Below are 21,703 nucleotides of genomic sequence, written 5' to 3' on the forward strand. Positions count from 1 at the left end.
GATTATGATTTAGATAAAACTCATTCAAATCAAAACTCAAAATCAAGTCATCAAAATCAAATTCGAGATTCACAAAATATCATGAAATCTTTAATCTCGATTAGATGGGAAAAGCATTTTTTAAGTGATTCTTTTTCATCTAAGCATGCTTTAGTCTTTATATGCCAAATCAAGATAAGCATGAAAGTTCAAGACGTAAAGGCAAAATCTTATAAAACAACTCATCAAGCAAGATTTTAAACATCTATTTTCAAGCCATATAAAGAGTAAGTCAAGGATTCAATTATCTCATGTTATGAATTCCAATAGGCATCTCAAAATATCAACATCACATTAAAAAGATATTTCAAAAAGATATATCGATAAGTGATTCATTTGTATCATTTCATTCATTCGGAAGATTCTCCTCTTTGGTAAATAAATCTAGGAGAACAAAATGAATTAAGGGAGATATAACATGATTGAAGCATTGAACATGATTCATATTTAAAATGTGTCTCATGTCATAAGTATGAATAAGCATTTGTGAAATCCGAAATCATCCTCAAAGTTCCATTCAATAAATTCATACATGACAAGCATAGATTTATTGAAAAGTCGATAAAATAGAGAATCGCATTTCATTTTTATAAATTTATATTCATGTGATTTGCTTCTTATAAGCATGCCTTTACCTTTAATAAAACAATTGTCAACATTTAAGACGGAAAGGTAAATTTCATAGAACAAATCATCAAGCATGATTCCATGATAACATCCTTTTAATATCTTGATATTCATCATCAAGTATGATTTCAAAAAGTACGTTCAAGAGAAATCATTAAGACCAAATGCATAATACACTCATTTATTTTTAAAATATTCATCATGTTTATTTTCATGAGATTCACAAGATTGATAAAATAAATTCATTAATCTCAATAGGATAGAAAATTCATTTCCATTTCATACAATTGATTTCATATGAGGGTATTCAAGTCTTTTGTGAAAACATGTATCATCATTTAAAATCGAAACATAAGTTTCGTCATGAAACCGTCAAGACCAAACACATCATGATATCACATCTATCATCAAAAGACTATCAAGAAATTTATACATAGATGTACATGCACTATGTCATCTTAATATGTCATGAGAATGTCATCTTAATTCGTCATAAAAACGATTAGACCAAAAACATATTAATCTAAAATGAGAGTTTCAAATCAACATTTACTTCAAAAACTCATGCATGACATAAAATCATCAAGATACACATGCATGGATTAATCCTAAGCATTATCACATATCATATAATTATCATCCCTAATGTTGCATACATCATTCAATATTTCAAAACATAACATGCATGAAACCTTAGCAATATACTTTTCATGATCAAATTTTTAATTTTTCAAAGATGCCAAAAAGAAAAAAATGATATAATTTTTGAAATACAATTTTTTTATTTCCTATTCCTACTATCTAAATTAAGCACTCATGAAAAACTTCAAGTAATTTCAAAATAATTCAAGAGAGTTGAGTTACTTACCTTGTAGTCGAAGTCCGTCAAAGCCCAATTCATCGTTTCATCTTTGGAAGTTCTTGATTCATCCTTGGTTGCCTTTCTCTTCTTTGGCCTCTTCCTCCATTCAAGTTCATTGTTTATTTTAGATTTTTTTTAATAAACTTATTAAGATTTAGTGTTCGAAGTTCAAGTTCATCATTGTCCTCATCACTTGAGTCATCGCTCAAGTGGTTTTCATTTGTTTGGAGTTCCAAATCCTTTCTATTCTTTGGAAGGTGGTTTAAGTGCTCATCGGGTTCAAAATGTTTCAAAAATGTCATTTCATAGGTCATTAATGACCCGATTAATTCTTCTAATGGAAAATCATTTAAATTTTTTATCTCTTGTATTGCGGTTATTTTAGGATCCCACCTTTTTGGATGGGATCTTAAGATCTTGCTTACGAGATCAAAATTCAAAAAAGATTTACCAAGAACTCTTAGATTATTAATGATATCCGTGAAACGGGTGTACATGTCGCCTATAGTCTCGCTTGGTTGCATTCGAAAAAGCTCAAAATCATGCAATAAAATGTTAACTTTCGAGTTTTTGACTCTATTAGTTCCCTTGTGCATGATTTCATATGTTCACCAAATATCAAAAGCCGTTTCACACATAGAAACCATATTAAACTTGTTTTTGTCTAAGGCACAAAACAAGGCATTCATAGCCTTTGTGTTTAAAGAAAAATACTTCTCCAAATCCGACCATTCGTTTATCGGTTTAGAGGGAAGTTGAAAACCGTTTTCAATAATATTCCATAAATCCAAATTCATATAAATCAAGAAAACTCTCATTCGAGTTTTCCAATAAGTGTAGTCCAATCCGTTAAACAACGGTGGACGAACAACCAATAAGCCCTCTTGAAAGCTATGAAGAGTTATTTCTCTCAGGTGTAAATCCAAAATGAGAAATACCGGGCTCTAATACTGATTGTTAGGATCAAAAGCACTAAGAGGGGGGGGGGGGGGGGGGGGGTGAATTAGTGCAGTTGAAAACTTTCGACGTTTAAAACTGCGTTCGTACTATGAAATTGTTTTCGACGTAAAATTGTTTCGGAAACTTAACTTGAAAGCAAGTTCGTAAAGGAGTGCAGCAAAGATAAAGAGGAAGTAGAGCACATATGGAGGTTTGTAGTAAGGTAAGCAGCAAGAATAAATGCAAACTAGATAGCACCGCAATTTTAGAGTGGTTCGGTCAATCTTGACCTACATCCACTTTTGGCTTCCTCCTCCGACAAGGTCACCGACGTCCACTAGAGGCCTTCCTTCAATAGGCGAAGGCCAACCATCCTTTTACAGTTTCACTCCTTTTGACGGGCTTAGGAGACAACCCTTACAAAATTTCTTCTCTCCTCTTTTGAAAGTTCAAAACTTGGAAGAAAAGAGGGAGGAGAACTACTAGCCTTTACAACACTTTTGAGCTCTAAAAATCACAAAGATTGGATTTTCGGTGCCCTTTTATGCAGGAAAGGGTGGTGTATATATAGGCCCCAAACTGGCTTGAATTTGGAGCTCAAAAATGTCATTTCCTGGATTTCTGGGGTCCTGGCGGTACTACCTCCTAACTGGGCCGGTACAACCGCCTGGCAGCTCGGAGACTGAGCCTCTGGGCGGTGCCACCATCTATCAAGGGTGGTTGCACCGCCCAGTCTCGCTCGGAGACTGAGCCCAGGTGGTGCCACTGCTTGATTAGAGCGGTTGCACCGCCAAGTCTCGCTCGGAGATTGAGCCCAAGCGGTGCCACCGTTTGACTAGAGCGGTTGCACCGCCCAGCTTTCTTGAGAGACCATCTCCTGGGCGGTGCCACCATCTGGTAGGAATTCTGGTCCGAATGGGTTGATACAATCAGCCCAATTTGGGTCTATCAAGGGCCCAATTGTCCCCAGATTAAGTTAATGGGATCACCTCCCATTCCTAACTTAATCTACATGCTAACTACAATATTTCTTAAGACATTTACTGTAACTTGCTCCAATGCGTCAATCGCTTCTTTCGGCAAGCTTTTGGCGAACTTCCGGCAAACATCCGACGAACCTTCGGCGATGCTCCGGCGGACTTCCAGCAAACTCCTGGACTTATGACGATCCACTTGGCGAGTTCTGACGAGCTTCTTTAGCAAGCTCCTGGACTTCTCGGATATGTTCCTACAGAACCTCCGACGACCGTCCGGACTTCCGTCGAACTCTCGAACTCCCAACGTGATCATAGTCTTGACTCTGGCACAACTCCTACTGCATGTCTGACTTCCATTATAGCTAATCCTGTACATGTAAAACAAAACTTCGATCGAGACAATTAATCTTAAGCAATTAACTAAGTTGTCCGGCATATCATTGGTCCCTCGACGCTTCGTCTGATTATTCGGCGCATCGTCCTCTCCTGCGACCTATTGCCTAATCGGCCAGTTGACTCCGCAACTCCGATATCCTTGGCACAATACCCGCTCTTCTTGGCTCGATGCCCGAGTCCACGGCCCGAAGCCTTCTGTTGATACGTCGACCGATCCACCGGCCCGACGTCCAATCTTCTGACATGTTCCTCCGGCACAACATGATTTTTCCTACTTTAATTGTCTCATCCTGATCGAAGCATCCTACGTCACTCAAAATGTAGATTAAAACATAAACACATATCAAGTTGTTTCATCGTCAAAATATGAGATTCAACAAGTGTCAATCTAACACTGACACTGCCCTGGGTGGTACCACCGCCCAGGTCTAGCGGCACCACTGCCTGGGGGGCAATGCTGGGCGGTACCACCGCCTTGCACCGTGCCAAGGGTGGTACAACCACCCAGACTGGCGGTACCACCGCCTGACACAGTCTCGAAGACTATGCCACGATAGTGAGACTTCTTGGGGCACTGTTTGGGTCTCTTATTGGGCCCAACATAGTCCTTACATGGGCCTAGCTAGTCTCTAATTGGGTTGGCCCAAATCCAAACCCAATTACGTGCTAACTACGAAATCTAAGACATAATATAAGCTAAAGAAGTTCGTAAGTGTATTCTTCCAGTGAGCTTCCGGCGATCTTCCGGTGAACCTCCGACGATCTCTCGGCAATGTTCCGGTGGACTCCGGGTATGCTCCTAGACTTCATGACGATCTTCTTGGCGAGTTCCGATGAGCTTCTCTAGCAAGCTCCGAGACTTCTCGGCTAGTTCCGATAGAACTTTCAACGAACATCCAGATTTCCGACGAACTCTCGAACTCCTAACGAAGTTGCGTCCTTGACTTTGAGACTTCATTTTGCTTCATGCCTTGATAACATAGTTAATCCTACACATGTAAAATATACTTCGATCTAGACAATTAATACTTGTTAGGATCAAGAGCACTAAGAGGGGGGGGGGGGGGGATGAATTAGTGCAGCAGAAAACCTTCTACGAAAAATAAAAACTGTGTTCGTTCGTTAAAAGTGATTTTGGTAAGAAAGCCGATTCGTAAATCACTTTAACTTTTGTTTAAGCGGGATATAGCAAATATATAAATGTAGTTTGCAGTTATGATTCTAATCAGATAGTAGGCGCAAATTGAAATATGATATTCGTACGAAAAAACTGATTTACGTCTAAATGTTGATTCGTAAATCACTTGATTAAGCGAGATGCAGTTTAAGCAAGGATATAAAGGTAGTTTGCAGTTATGATAGAAATCAAAATGTAAACACAAACAAAAATATGATGATCGTACGATAAAACTGATTTACGTCTAAACGCCGATTCGGAAAGTGCAAAGCTTGAAACCCGACCGTATATGCGCAGAAAGCAGTAAGCTTTAGAGGAGGTTTGCAGTAAAGATAATATACTCAAAGTAAATGCAAACCGAGATTTAGAGTGGTTCGGTCAATCTTGACCTACTCCACTTTTGGCTCCCTCGACCGACGAGATCATCGACGTCAACTAGAGGCCTTCCTTCAATAGGCGAAGGCCAACCACCCTTTTACAGTTTCACTCCTTTTAACGGGCTTAGGAGACAACCCTTACAGAATTTTCTCTCCTCTCTTTAAACCTCAGAACTTGGAAGAAAAGAGGGAGAAGAACTTTTGGCCTTTACAAGAATTTTGAGCTCTAAAAATCACAGAACAAGATCAGGATTTCGGTATATATTTTATGCCCTTTCAGTGCTAAATGGGTGGGGTATTTATAGGCCCCAACCTAGTTTGAATTTGGAGCTCAAAACTGTCAATTCCCGAAATTCCGGGATCTGGCGGTTGCACCTCCTGACTGGAGCGATTCCACCGCCTGGCAGAGCTCGAAGACTGAGCCTCTAGGCGGTGCCACCTCTGTCAGGGGCGGTTGCACCTTTTGCCAGAGCTCGAAGACCGAGCTCAGGCGGTGCCACCGCTTGACTGAGGCGGTTGCACCTCCTGCCAGAGCTCAAAGACCGAGCTCAAGCGGTGCCACCTCCTGTCAGGGGAGGTTGCACCGCCCAGTCTCGCTCGGAGACTGAGCCCAGGCGGTGCCACCTCCTGGCTTGGGCGGTTGCACTGCCCATCTCACTCGGAGACTTAGCCCAGGCGGTGCCACCTCCTGGTTTGGGCGGTTCAACCGCTTGACAGAAATCAGGGTCCAAATGGGTTGATCCATTCGGCCCAATTTGGGTTTTTCAGGGGCCCAATTGCCCCAAGATTAAGTTAATGGGATCACCTCCCATTTCCAACTTAATCATTGTGCTAACTACGATATTTCCTAAGACATTTACTGTAACTTGCTCCGGTGCGTCAATCACTTCTTCCGGAGAACTTCCGTCGATCATTCGATGAACCCTCGGTGATGCTCCTGCGGACTTCCGGCAAACTCCTGGACTTGCGACGATCCACTTGGCGAGTTCCGACGAGCTTCTTTGGCAAGCTCATGGACTTCTCGGATTTGTTCCCACAGAACCTCCGAGGACTGTCCGAACTTCCGTCGAACTCTTGAACTCCCAACGTGATCATTGTCTTGACTCCGTTGCAACTCCTGCTGCATATCTTACTTTCATCGTAGTTAATCCTGCACACTTCTCTCAACATATAGATTAAATAACAAATGACAATTGACTTCATCATCAAAATCTGAGATTCAACAATCTCCCCCTTTTTGATGATGACAATCAATTGATAATGGAGTTAACATTAACTCCCCCTGTCTATGTGCCATACTTGAGATAAGTCATTCTTGAATTCAAACACTTTGAATTCAAGAGACATATTGATAAGTTAAAATCATTTAAACTTATCAATACTCCCATCATGATGTATCTCTCTGAAGATGATGTCAAGGCTTAACATTCATTTTCAAATTTTACATTACAAGCTTGAATGATGATAATTGTAGCAATTCATCATATATCAACATGTAAAACTACGAAGTAAGATTTTGATATCATTACATAATGCACACATTTCAAATGTTTTAGCAATTATAGCATTTCATCACATGGTAAGATATCGATACGTAAAATTACGATGCAAGTTTTTTGATATCTTGACACGATACAAACAAGGCATAATGCAAATTATAGCAATCATAGCATCTATTCATATATCTCTTGGTGATGCAAGCATGGCATTAATACTCATATATTTCTCCCCCTTTGTCATCAACAAAAAGCATGGTAGTTGTGATACCAAGAGAACAATATAAGCAAATTTTGAGCATAAGTGTGATAGTCGTTCACGCCTTTACTAGGTTCAAGTTATTTTCCAATAGTAAGTGATAGGAAATCAATTGTACATGCATATAAAGGAAAGCATGATATGTAGATCGCTTTGAATACTTCTTCCTTTTTATTTGTTATAATCTTTTTGCATGAAGGAGGAAGGCCATTTGTGATACCAGCTATTTGTGAGTTTACTTTGAGTGAAGTTAAAACCGATGAGAGATTAAATCATGAAGTTAAAGTCGATGAGAGATTAAATCATGCTTCATTTTTACAAGTATCAAGATATGTATGTGAAACAAATCTTTGCAAGTAAAAACACTATCATCCATATTTCAAGATGGAATTCATAAGCAGGAATCATTTCATCAAATCCATTTCAGAAAAATATTTTTCATATAATAAGTGTATGAGAAAATCCGATTTTTAGGATACTAATTGTTAAGCGAATCCGAAAATAAAATTAACACTTTCATGCATTCGAACAAGACTATGCTATACAATCATGAAGACAAAACATGCTTATTGTTATGGAAATTTTTGTATTCAACACATAATTTCCAACATGTTATTTAGGCATGTAATGGCAGTCAAGTGATTTGATCATTCAATAAAGTTCAAAAAATAATTTTAACTAGTTTATGTGTTCGGACACATCAACATTCCTAATTCTCTTCTTATGAAATCAAATTGTTCTTCACTTAGAGGTTTTGTAAAAATATCAGCTAGTTGATGTTTAATATTATGGCAATATAATAACATGACGCATCAACTGCATTGGTATATCATTTTCACAAATCATGGAAACCAAGACACAAGGTTTTCAAAAACATTTAGTTTCGATGTAAAATCCGACAGTGAGTAACGAGATTAAACAATGAGTGATATTTGTAACTCTGCTCACAAATAAATACATCAGGTAACCATATCAAAGATCAAGACACAAGGCATTGTGATCATAGTGAGTAACATAAAGAGTTTACAATACACATATAAGCTCATTCAGGAGGTAGAAAATTAAAATGCCTAAATAAAGAGTCAAATTATCAATGAATTTGCTACAGCTCAGATAGGATTTGATCTTGTCGATGTTCAAGCCGTTCTTGTCTTTGTTCAAATCGGTCCATCCGAATCCCAATATCTTCGACAGATGATGCAGGAGCTTGCTCAAATGAATGTGTTTCCTCAAAGGGACAGATCAGAGGAGATTGAGTACCCCTAAAGACTGGTGTTTCTGGTTCTGGTTCAGGTTGAGGTGGATCGGTTCTTCTAGGCATTCTAACTCAGTTACCGTTTCTATAAACACATCTTAATCGGTGAAGTAGATCTTTATTTATTATGCTAAACCTATCTACTTTTATTACTTCTTCTTCCGATGGTATTGGAATATCGTAGGCTTTCAGTATTCTAGTGATTATACCACCATATGGGAGCATCTTGTCTTTCTTAGATAGTTCTAACATGTTTTGTTGGATAAGATAATCAAGACAAATGTCATGTCCTTTCATGATCCAATACATAGTTCCTAATTCTAATTGGCTTACTTCATCATGATGATATTGTTTAGGGAGAATGATGCTAGTTAGGATATGATGAAGTACCTTAGTGTTTAGTGGCAGTAGATGTTCACAACTTTTAGGAACAAATGCTAAGTTGGGATTGGCGAAAATTGTTCCTAAGGCTTCAACATATGTTGTCCCAACAGTTTCATCATCCCATGATCCTCTAAAGTAGAGTCCTCTATTTTTCATGGGAATGCCTATCATATCACAAATGAATTTATCCGTAATGGAGATGTGTTGTCCTAAGAGATAGGTAGACATTCTTTCTTCTTCATCTACTTGTATATTATTATAAAACAATCTAACAAGTCTTGGATAGATGGGTTCACTAATTTGTAAAATATGGAGTAGATCTAAGTTTGCAAACCATTGGATTGTCTCTAAGTCTCTTAGTTCATTTAAATCTACATGTTTTCCCTTATTAACACTCCTAAGTTCGAAAGAGGAAAACTTTTCAGCATGATATTTTGAATCGAAAAGGGTAAGATTAAAATCTTCCACTAATCTCCTCTTCCCTTTGTCCCTTGAGGATCTTCTAGACCCCATAACTACTGCTATTTAAGAGGATAGTAATGAGCAAGAGTAAATGAATCAAAAACAGAATTTAAGGGGTTCTTAGAGAATACCTTAGTGAGCTCTTCAATAGAAGGAGATATTGTTGATCTTTTGCTTCAAAACGAGGAGTATTTGGGATGCTATAAGGGGTGAAATGGAGGTGGCGAAGCTTTGGAAGAGTAAAGAGGGGAAGGGAGTGAGTTGGGGTCGGTTCCACCGCCGGCCCTAGCTCGAGTTAAAAAGAGGCAGAGTTGCGGGCGGTTGCACCGCTAGCTGGGGCGGTGCAACCGCTTGCAACACGTGACAACCGGAGGTGCTACCTCCAGCTGGGGCGGTGCCACCGCCTGCAGGCGGTGAGCACTTGTTCTAACTGCAGTGTGAACTGATTTGAATGTTTTTGACTTGAGAAGAATTTTCATTCAGAGCAATCAACTTTACTTACGTAATTACGTAAGAATTTTCTATTGTAAGATAAGAAATTTTGCATGCTCAAGATAGATCTTGTGACGTGCATACTCTAAATGTAGTGCACATGTTTGTGACAGATTGGTCAAGTCTTGCAAGTTCATGACAAGCTTAGTAAGTTCATGATATATTTGGATTCGAAAGTAACGAACGGATTAAATTAATGAGTTCGAAAATCTAGAGGATATGTGAAGTGAGAATCATGGGATTCCAATTCTGAGAGATCAAATAGGATTGTATCTATATCGCATTTGTAATTTTAATTTTCTAATCCTCTTCTGTTATTTAGGCTAGAGAGCATCGCGAGTTCTTTTTGGATCTTGGGTCATGAATATCGAGAATCTAAAGAGGAAGATATTATTTCTTGCTCCCAGCTTAAGATGTTCTATGTTTTTACAAGAAAGGATGATCTTTAGGTACCCATTTGCTTTTGGTTACCTCAAAAATAGATCTACATTGTTTATTATGTTGCATAGAATTTATCATGGTTCCTTTAGGAACCCAAATTAATTTGTTCGGACTAATTTTCTTGAATGGACAATAATGCATTTTGTGTCCAAGTTTGCAACAAAAGTTACATTTGTCTTGGTGTCGAACATGTAAGATGGGGCCTTTTATGAAGGTGGTTAGATTTTCGTGAGGACTTCTCACAAATCCGATTCCACTTCTTTTGGGAACGTGACCCTTGTTTGCAAGGATAATGTTCAAGGACTTACTACCAACCTCGAATTTCTTCAAGGTGTCCTTAAGTAGTAAGTTTTCCTTTTGGAGAGTTTCTAGATCATGGCATTTTATGCATGAACCTAAACTATCATGATATTCAGCTTTTAACTTATCGAAATTACAAGTAAGACTATCATGCTCCTTTTTTAGCAATTTATATTTTCTACTAATAATCTTGCATTCATCAAATAAGTCATGGAAGGCATTTAATAATTCATCAAATGATAAATCTACATCCATTGAATTCGTTACCTCCTCTCCGATGGCCATTAAGGCGTAATGAGCAACTTGCTCGGTGTTGGACTCCTCTTCTTCGGACGCGCTCGAGTCATCCCATGTTGCTTTGAGTGCCTTCTTCTTTGATGTTCTCTCTTTGACTTGGGGACAATCACTCTTATAGTGTCCCGGCTTTTTGCACTTATAGCAAATAACTTGAAACTTGGTCCTTCTTGGGTTCAAGTTTATTTTTTTGTGTCATTCTTAAACTTGTTTCTTTTAATGAATTTTTTAAATTTTCTTGTTAGAAGTGCCAAGTCATCGTCACAATCCTCATCACTTGAGTTTTCTCTCAAGTGGTCTTCTGAAGTTCTAAGTGTCATATCCTTCCTGTTCTTTGGAAGGATGTCTTCTTGCTCTTCATGAGCTTTGCAAGTCATCTCGTAGGTCATTAATGACCCGATTAGTTCTTCAAGAGGGAAGTTGTTTAGATCTTTCGCCTCTTGAATAGCAGTGACTTTAGGATCCCAACTCTTAGGAAGGGATCTTAGAATCTTATTTACGAGCTCAAAATCCGAAAAACTTTTTTCGAGTCCTTTTAGACCGTTGATGACATCCATGAAACGGGTAAACATGTCGCCAATAGTCTCACTCAGTTTCATCCGGAAAAGTTCGAAAGAATGTAACAAAAGATTGATTTTTGACTCTTTCACTCTACTTGTGCCTTCATGAGTCACTTCGAGTGTGTGCCAAATATCAAATGCGGTTTCACAAGTCGAAACACGGTTGAACTCGTTTTTATCAAGCGCACAAAATAAGGCATTCATAGCCTTTGCATTAAGAGCGAAAGCCTTCTTCTCCAATTCATTCCAATCGATCATTGGAAGAGAAGACTTCAAAAATCCATTTTCGACAAGATTCCAAAGTTCAAAATCCATAGAAATGAGAAAGATCCTCATTCGGGTCTTCTAATAGGTATAGTCCGTCCCATTGAACATGGGTGGACGTGTAATAGAATGGCCCTCTTGATTTCCGGCGTATGCCATCTCTCTTGAGTTTTAATCCGTTTGAGAGTTAACCCCGCTCTGATATCAATTGTTAGGATCAAGAGTACTAAGAGGCGGGTGGGGGGGGGGGTGGGGTGGTGAATTAGTGCAGCAGAAAACCTTCTACGAAAAATAAAAACTGCGTTCGTTCGTTAAAAGTGATTTTGGTAAGAAAGTCGATTCGTAAATCACTTTAACTTTTGTTTAAGCGAGATGCAGCAAAGATGTAAATGCAGTTTGCAGTTATGATTCTAATCATATAGTAGGCGCAAATTGAAATATGATATTCGTACGAAAAAACTGATTTACGTCTAAATGCTTATTCGTAAATCACTTGATTAAGCGAGATGCAGTTTAAGCAAGGATATAAAGGCAGTTTGCAGTTATGATAGAAATCAAAACGTAAACACAAACATAAATATGATGATCGTATGATAAAACTGATTTACGTCTAAACGCCGATTCAGAAAGTGCAAAGCTTGAAACCCGATCGTATATGCGCAAAAAACAGTAAGCTTTAGAGGAGGTTTGCAGTAAAGATAATATGCTCAAAGTAAATGCAAACTGAGATTTAGAGTGGTTCGGTCAATCTTGACCTACTCCACTTTTGGCTTCCTCCACCAATGAGGTCACCGACGTCAACTAGAGGCCTTCCTTCAATAGGCGAAGGCCAACCACCCTTTTACAGTTTCACTCCTTTTGACGGGCTTAGGAGACAACCCTTACAGAATTTTCTCTCAGAACTTGGAAGAAAAGAGGGAGAAGAACTTTTAGCCTTTACAACAATTTTGAGCTCTAAAAATCACAGAACAAGATCAAGATTTCGGTGTATATTTTGTGCCCTTTCAGTGCTGAATGGGTGGGGTATTTATAGGCCCCAACCCAGTTTGAATTTGGAGCTCAAAACTGTCAATTCCCGGAATTCCTGGATCTGGCGGTTGCACCTCCTGACTGGAGCGGTTCCACCGCCTGGCAGAGCTCGAAGACTGAGCCTCTAGGCGGTGCCACCTCTGTCAGGGGCGGTTGCACCTCCTGCCAGAGCTCGAAGACCGAGCTCAGGGGGTGCCACCACCTGACTGAGGTGGTTGCACCTCCTACCAGAGCTCAAAGACCGAGCTCAAGCAGTGCCACCTCCTGTCAGGGGAGGTTGCATCGCCCAGTCTCGCTCGGAGACTGAGCCCAAGCGGTGCCACCTCCTGGCTGGGGCGGTTGCACCGCCCAGTCTCGCTCGGAGACTTAGCCCAGGCGGTGCCACCTCCTAGCTTGGGCGGTTCAACCGCCTGGTAGAAATCAGGGTCCGAATGGGTTGATCCATTCGGCCCAATTTGGGTTTTTCAGGGGCCCAATTGCCCCAAGATTAAGTTAATGGGATCACCTCCCATTTCCAACTTAATCATTGTGCTAACTACGATATTTCCTAAGACATTTACTGCAACTTGCTCCGGTGCATCAATCGCTTCTTCCGGCGAGCTTCCGGCGAGCTTCCGGCGAACTTCCGTCGATCATCCGATGAACCCTCGGTGATGCTCCTGCGGACTTCCGGCAAACTCCTGGACTTGCGATGATCCACTTGGCGAGTTCCGACGAGCTTCTTTGGCAAGCTCATGGACTTCTCGGATTTGTTCCCACAGAACCTCCGACGACTGTCCGAACTTTCGTCGAACTCTCGAACTCCCAACGTGATCATTGTCTTGACTCCGGTGTAACTTCTGCTGCATATCTTACGTTCATCGTAGTTAATCCTGCACACTTATCTCAACATATAGATTAGATAACAAATGATAATTGACTTCATCATCAAAATCCGAGATTCAACAATACTAAGCATTAATCAAGTTGTCCGACATGTCATTGGTCCCTCGATGCTTCGTCCGATTCTTCGACGCATCGTCCTCTCTTGCGGCTTATTGCCCAATCGGCCAGTTGACTCTGCAACTCCAATATCCTTGGCGCAATATCCACTCTTCTTGGCCCGATGCCCGAATCCATGGCCCGAAGCCTTTTGTTGATACGTTGACCAATCCACTGATCCAACGTCCAATCTTCTAACATGTTTTCCTCCGGCATAACATAATTCTTCTTGCTTTAATTGTCTCATCTTGATCGAAGCATCATGCGTCACTCAAAACGCAGATATTCATCAGTAGGTTTGGGCAAACCAATGTTTTATATGAGTTAACATTACTACTACATAATTAGTTTGCTAATAACGTTAAGCTCACTGTATACACTACATTAGACATATGGTATTTAAATAACCAAAGGTTAACTTCAATTCTCCTGTGTTACATCTTGCCGTTATATATATTAGTGATGAAACTACTACTAAGGTTCCATGATCCGTGTGGGTTCATATGAGATGAAATCAGAGACATACAAATTTTGAAGAGGCCCAAAACCTCCGTGATTCGGCAAGATCATGTATACTTGTCATAAGTTGAAGTTTCTCTCATTTGCTGATTTAATTGTATGTAGCATTGTTGCCATACTCTATGAAATTATGGGTTGGAGATATATGCGTGCGGTTCAATGACAGGTACATGTTTTGGACTTATTCGAACCTACGAGCTTAGCAGCACAGTTGGACATCTCGTAGACTGTTAAAAACTTGTAGTGGCTGATGACCTCTTCGTGGTTGTCGAGCTACAAGTTTCCTTCTCTCTCTTTTGTTTTTTTGATGTTTTCACTTCCATAACTCAAGCTACTATCATCTAATCTCATTAACAGAACTGGTAAAAGGCTCGATCAAACAATCTTGAATCTCAAAACAAATAATTTTCACTTTTATTTATATAAAATATAACCCAATCAATATCATGTTCACAATCCTTTATAAAAAAATTGATTAAAAGAGCATTTTGTTGATAGGGGAGAAACTAAAATATAAAATATCTAAAAGGATCTCTATATCTTATAATCGATTATAAGATAGAAAAACAAAAGATTTCGATCCGTAAAACCAAAGAGTCAAATCGCTTTAGTCTTTTGTGGATCATCATTGCCTATCATCTGCGCTTTCCTACTAGAGAAAGGTATCCTTAACCCTAGATTCATTTATAAAATCAAATTATTAATTTATGATTAATTAAAATTATGTTACTACCATCCTCTTTTCTCTTCTTCCCTTCACTTTTGGCCAATACTAGAGAAAGCAAGGAGAAAGAGAGTTGGTGAGCTGTGTTTGTACTTTTACCACTCATTCCCGGGTAATAATCTATTTTCTTGATAGATTTCTAGCATTTTATGAAGATGCCTAGCATGGTCCTTCGTATTTTCAGAGAATACTAGGATATCGTCTATATAGACTGCTATAAATTGTTCCGTACCTTTGAAGCAGTCATCCATTTTTCTCTGAAATATTACGAGGACATTTTTGAGCCCAAATGGTATTGTCAGCCATTCATATAGTCCATCTATTCTATATTTATGCTCAGGTTCTTAGATAAAAATATGGATATTACGACTACACATGAACCATTTTTGAAAAAACAAGATGTTGAAAATAAAGCTATAAGTGAAGCGCACTAAGTTTAAATTTCTGCAACAGCTTTGGCCATCAGAACTTGACGTGAAGCCCACATTCGCAATTCTAATTGTGTGTAGTATCCTTTTCAATTGTCACAGAGAATTCGGACCGTCTGATTGATTCTCCCCAATCACAAAGCATCCGTCACTCCCATTAAACATTACAACCATCCATATAGAATGGGCTTCCATCTGCTAGTTTTGGACCACTAAATAGCTGCCACATCTGAGTACAGCAAAATGATACAGTGAAAGAAAATAACAAGTCACCATATTACATGACCTCGTTCTTTACCATCTACGCCGAAAGATCACAAAAAGTAAACATCAACGTACAATTGGCAAGGATTTTTCACTTAAATACACAACACCAATAAGACAACAATGATATCGCACAGCATATTCTTCGTAGTAATTGTATCACTCTCAAGCTTTCTCTTGCATCTCTGGACATGTGCAATTAGCTTGTTCTTGTTTTAGTTTCTGAGAAAAAAAAACCAGTAGTAAGAAAAGGGTAATTTCAAGTCAGCGTTGTTAGTTTCTCTTAAGAATTCTGAATTGATTAGTATAATATTACACAAGTGATATGTTCCATATTTAAATCTACGTATGAGCATCATATATTTAATGTAGTAAAATTAATTTTAATGGAAAAAAAAAAAGTTAGTGTTGCTATGATATATCAGTCACTCATAACACAATGTGTTCTCTTTTCTGTGAGCTAAGTGGTCAGTTCTTGATGAAACCTATTTAGATAGGAGCAACATAAATAATATAATATATCTTGTCTCATCAGGAAGTGAAATTCATACAACTGAATCATGCCACTTGGTTGTCATACAAATTCAAAAATCAAAAGCTTTTCGGATTTGGACTTCGTATTTTATTCTCAATAGAATATTTAGCAATAATATAATATACCCCATAAGGGAAAAAAAGAAAAATAGGTAGCAAGAAGGAAATCAGAAAGTTTCCATTTAATTTTTTCACTAATCTTCGTAATTGATGACGACCCAGTTTCTACAAAAACTAGTACGGTTTGAATTTGCATGGTGACTTTTACATGCATAAATACCAATTTAAGTTGAAACCACTCTAACAGTGTTATAGGTAGATAGGGTGAAATAAAAGCAATAATGGAACAAACATTGACAATGCTTTAAGTAGCTAGGAAAATGTATCTTAAGATGAAATAAACAAAGACAAGTACCTGGAAGACAGCATATGCTGCTGTTCATTAAGTTCTTCCCCCCAACTTGGTAATATTTAGGAAAGCATATTAATTAAAAAAACAATCTACTAATACTTGACAGTCTTGGAGTTTGGATATTATGTTTCTAATAACCATACTTTTCAGAAAAAAATATTGCCTTACGGTACGCACCTGAACTTGGCTCTGCAGCTCTTTGATGTGCTGAATTGCCAACTCCAACATGTCTGAAGTGCTCGTTTGCTTCAATGAAATTGACAATAAAATCATCACTTTTTCAGAAGAACAGATTTGCAGTGAAAAGGCATGCACAAATATGAAGTGATCAAAGGAGACAGACTTTGTGGAGAATCCATTTACTGGAGAATTTGTATTCGTCTAACTTATGATAGAAGGATATAACTTTCACCACTAAACAAAATACTCTTGTGTTTGTTTTACCTTGTCCATGTTAGGCACAAGATCTTGCAATTTTTGCAACCTTTTGCTAATTCGAGTTCTCCTCTCCTAAAAAAACAGCAAGATTAAGTTCAGAACAAAATTAGAAGTATAAATAGCACATACAACATAAAGCTGGTGTAAGGAACAACAATTATGTTGCACAGAACTAGAAACCCAGGCCAATGGTAAAGTTGTTGGGTAACAAAATGTGATGCATGGTATAAACATAAACAAGTGCTAGCATATTTTCTCTGTCAGGATGCATATACAAGAAATCCAACATCACAGGGAATACTTCATTTAGAGGAAAGAAAAGAACAGTCTGTCTAACCCTCTCAGCAATGCTCCGGGGATGTGTTGCACAGCCACGCTTAGCTCGGACTCTGCAAGGGACTGAATCTTGTTGGACCTGAAGGTATTTCTCTAAAGCAGACATTTCTGATGAAGTCCTTGGCAGACTAAACTGACATATGGAAATTTCATGATTAACAGAACCATAGTGGATTAGAGAATAATTGGACATGAAGTTAAAGGCTGTGAGATATGATTAAGAATCTGGCCATGCATTACTATAATATTGAGGCAAAAAGTTATACTTTCTGAGGCCAGGAAAGTGGGTGATCAACTTAAGCAGTGATGATTGTTGAACAGAGACCTCATGATGTACGAATTGCTAATAAATTAATTCCTAGAACTGAGTAAGTCTGCAACTATTGATCACAGTGTCATTACAAGGTAATAGGTAATAGGCTGTACATCCTATGGTCACTATAAAGCTACATCTTCAGTAAGATTCTTGGACTTGTCTCATTTATGGCAGTGTTCCATCCTTCATTCTTGGACCTTTACTACAATGATGCTGTCGATAGATCAAAAATTATTTCGCCCCAGGTGACGAAGATCTGACATCGAGGTGCCAAACCTTCCCGTCGATGTGAACTCTTGGGGAAGATCAGCCTGTTATCCCTAGAGTAACATTTTCTGCAGGACCTCTCCTACAGTATCATCACCGCAGTAGAATTTAACCACCATGAATCGGGATCCTGATGTATATAGATACAAATGGTCCAATGAGAGTGCCCAATTACCTGAGAGTCTACATTACTGAGACCAGTAACTATATCCCCATTATTATCTTTGGCCCGTTTGCTAGGTGGAGCAGTAAACACAATTGAATTGTTATCATCCCATGAGCCCAACTGAAAATTGCCAGAAATGTATGATTGGCCAGCATGCCCAGTTGCCTCATCTGAGCTGTTGCAGCATGTATCAGTCTCCCCTATTTCGGGGATGCTCAATTCTGAGATTTGTGACAGTGAATCCTGCCTTGAAAAGCTCCATTGGGACCGCAGCCTTCTATTTGCATATGCGTGGATGCCATCTGTGCCTGCTTGAGAGTAATTTCCAATTGCCCTTGTAGCAGAAAGACCTATTTATAAGACATAAAATTCAATCAATAATGAAATATATTAGAATTCTCATGCTCTTTTTCTTTGAGAACCCATAAGTACAGAAGAACGCATAAGAGTTTCCTTGCTTTACTACCGCCAAATTCCAAAATGTCATACAATCTGGTTCCTGGTTATCATAATTCTAGAATGCATAACTTCTATAAACAACAGAAACCCCACTAATAGTCTGTCAAACAAGCAAGCCATTTAACCATTTACCACATTGCTTTCTCTGTAGTTATATCTTAGCTTTTAATAAAGTTTAACTAAAGAAATGGAAGTTTTACAAAACAAATATGGTCCAGTAGACCCATACATTCACTCTGACTTGGATTTTAGTTTCAACTGCTAGACATTGACTCAACAGTTGATGCTTCATGGTTTTGGAATTTCTATTGTTTAGAAGCCAAATTGTCAACAAGAAAACCTTGTAAAACTAATAATTGATCACCAAAACACAGAAAAGTGAAACCAGATGATTGTCATTGTTTGTCAAGCATTACATATTACGTTTCAATGATGTCTTCAGAGCTTTCAGCTATAATAACGATAAAGAATATTTTATAAGATAAAAATAAAGAAAATAAAAACAAAGTTTCATTACTACCATGTAGCTGGCATGAAATGCCTTATTGTTGCTTAGGTGTTGATGTGACATTTCATTAGTGGAAGCCTTATGCACTAGGCTACCTTTCTCTTGAATAACAATTGTTTGAACGTACAAATAACAATCTGCCCATGAAGCCAGTGGCAATTTAATGTAACTAGATTCATGCCACAAGTACAGTAAATTACTAGGTACAATTTACTGCAAGGCAAGTGGCAAGTTCTATGCAACTAAAGGATCCACATGTGAGTGGCACCTGGAAAGTTTGCCTGGTCTAGAAACTGTTATGAATACAGCAGTCAGAAAATAGTAGGAATAGGTGGGAGCTAAAACAAATCACTTGAAAGAGTAATAGAGTTTTGGAAGGCTCAAAATTTTGGTAGAGTGGAACAAAGCCAAACAATCTTTGTTGTCTAAGCGACAAATGAAGGAAATGTTCAGATATTAAATATAACAATCAAACAAATGGAAGATAATTGCTACACATCCCAAATGTTACCATAAGTTCATTGTCATCCTAAACTCTTTCTAACTTGCACTTCAATCCTTCCTTACCGAAAAAATTATATTTTGTTTATTTAGGAAAAAGTTTTATTTCAGTCCTTATATAAAAGAAAATCATGCCAACTGAAAATCTAGAGTATCACAAAATCAACCAAATTTATCAATCTGCACTTAATCAGTATTTGTATGTTTTTTTATCTACAGATCTTCACCACCCCAAATCATCCAAAAAACAGATCAAAATATAAGCAATCACTTTTGACTTTGACCATTTAAAAAATTGTGTATAAATATTAATGGGCTATTCATTAAAGTCGGGAAAGCTACATCTTCCAACCAAATATTAGAACTGAAGAGCAGGAAAACTTCTGAGAGATGTATTCTGGAAAGGAAACAAGCTCCATAGGCTCAAGGTAGCCACATGACATGTTTTCTTACGCAACTTGCAAATTATTGATATGACACAAAAACAAACAAAAAATTTTATCCCATTTTGAACCACAAGTTAGTCAACAGATTAGGTGAGTTAATGCTGAAAGAAAGAGTTTTATTGTTAATATAAAAGCCAAAGCATAAATCCTAAAATGTTTGAAATATTAACAGAATGATTCATGCACTCACTGATGCAACTTTCCAGTTTTCCTTGCAAAAGCGTAATTAGGAGTTCAGAAGTGCAAATTAGGCTTTGGTCAGTGAATCAAAATTAGATCTATAAAAAATAAGCATTTGCTTATGATGTTGATCACATTGGCGTAAGGTTTGCACACGTTAATCACCTAGTAATGGTTTAGCAGGTGGAATCTAATGGCCAACCCACTTGCATTTTATATGACAATCCATCATCATCAACTCGAGATCTTTCTTTTTTGTTAGCTAAGGTAGACTAGCAAGTGCATCTTGAGTGACAAATAATTCTGAGCATAGATGGCATCATTTCATCACTGCACATACATCCAATTATAAGCTTCTTATTTCTTATCATTTGATCCATATGTTGCAATTCGGATGCTAGCTATGGTAGACCTTAATAATTATCTCTTCATTGCAACACCAGCTATGCAATGCCATCATGGTCCACATGACACATGAGGTTGGGCATTCATATCCGCTTGTGGGCTCCTCTCCAGGTTCATTCCCCCCGGCACACACACCCCAAGCCTTCTTCGTATTTATCTACTCTAGTTCTGATGCCATGTCCCCGTCGTGCAGATCGATGTCAACGCACGACCACAGTAATGTTCACTGGACTTAGACATGCCTATCAGCTGCTCTTCAAGCGAACATAATACAGAACTGAGGGCCAGCTATTGGACGACACGAGATCCGTTCTAAATCGGAACGACACGTGTCGCAAAAGAATCGATTAGATGACGAAATTGGCATAAGGGCAAGAGAGGCTGACCGTGATCCGTTAGGAGATGGGAGAAGAAGCCAGCGGGCGAGCTGCTGTGCCGTACCAAGGGCGATCCGGCGGCCGACACTTGGAGCGCCTCGGGGGCGTAGGGCCCATGAAGGCACGCCCCGCCGGTTGCCGGAGCCCCCGGGGTGTCACGATCAGAGCCCCGGCAGGCGGCCCGGCAGCTCGACTCGGACGTGAGGCACGGGGAGTCGCCCGAGAAGAACCGGCCGATCATTCCCTCCGACCCGACGGCCGACAGCTCCTCTCCTCCCCTCCCGGTGGCGACCGAATCGGCGAGCCCCGATAGGAACGAGCCGGGCGCCGAGCCGTATCGGGAGAGCCCCATCGGCGGCCCCATCGACTCCGGTTTCCTCTCGCCGGACGCCGATTGGTTCATCGCTTCCAACTGCTAAGAGAGACAGAGAGCCGGTGGAATCGATGTGAGGGGCCGAGGGGAATAGTGAAGGGTACAGCTGCTTTATATTAGAAGGGAAAAGAGCTAAGGATTAAGATTAAACGCTTAGTGGGTCCCATGCTGGGTCCCATGCCAAAGCGCTTGGATTAGTGGGGGGTTGCATCTGTGGAGTCGGGAGTATTTTACTACCTCACACCGTTCTTTTTATTTTGATTGGCTTCCCATGTGATGGCTTGTGGGGCGCCATCAGAAGAATCTTTCACGGGAGACATTGAACTCAGTCATGGATTAAGATAACTTATTTGCCTTTGTAAATAATATATGACATGTGAATTTTGGGAAGGATGAAGAGCTGGCTTTGGGGAGGACGAAGGGTTTTGTTTTAATGTTT

The 21,703-nt window shown here is 39.1% G+C and overlaps 1 protein-coding gene across 1 annotated transcript; it reads right to left on the bottom strand.

Annotated features, from left to right (window-relative positions):
- Positions 1 to 15,459: 15,459 nt before the first annotated feature.
- Positions 15,460 to 21,433, bottom strand: LOC104000059 (transcription factor bHLH128). The gene is made up of 6 exons (XM_009421999.3): positions 20,901 to 21,433; positions 18,025 to 18,365; positions 17,268 to 17,399; positions 16,937 to 17,002; positions 16,670 to 16,738; positions 15,460 to 15,768 (listed from the first exon to the last, which is right to left on the bottom strand). The coding sequence occupies exons 1-6, from the start codon at positions 21,292 to 21,294 to the stop codon at positions 15,712 to 15,714; spliced, it is 1,059 nt and encodes a 352-aa protein (XP_009420274.1). The 5' UTR covers positions 21,295 to 21,433; the 3' UTR covers positions 15,460 to 15,711.
- Positions 21,434 to 21,703: the final 270 nt, after the last annotated feature.

Source organism: Musa acuminata, chromosome BXJ2-1 (genome assembly GCF_036884655.1).
Source record: "Musa acuminata AAA Group cultivar baxijiao chromosome BXJ2-1, Cavendish_Baxijiao_AAA, whole genome shotgun sequence".
Lineage (NCBI taxonomy): Eukaryota > Viridiplantae > Streptophyta > Magnoliopsida > Zingiberales > Musaceae > Musa > Musa acuminata.

Bases quoted from the DNA above. Each gene is read 5' to 3' on its own strand.
- LOC104000059 (XM_009421999.3), bottom strand. From the start codon at position 21,294: ATGAACCAATCGGCGTCCGGCGAGAGGAAACCGGAGTCGATGGGGCCG. The intron at 18,366-20,900 runs GTCAGCCTCTCT...TCTTATAAATAG, and splicing joins CCATCTCCTAACGGATCACG to GTCTTTCTGCTACAAGGGCA. The intron at 16,739-16,936 runs GTAAAACAAACA...ATTTCATTGAAG, and splicing joins TTGTGCCTAACATGGACAAG to CAAACGAGCACTTCAGACAT.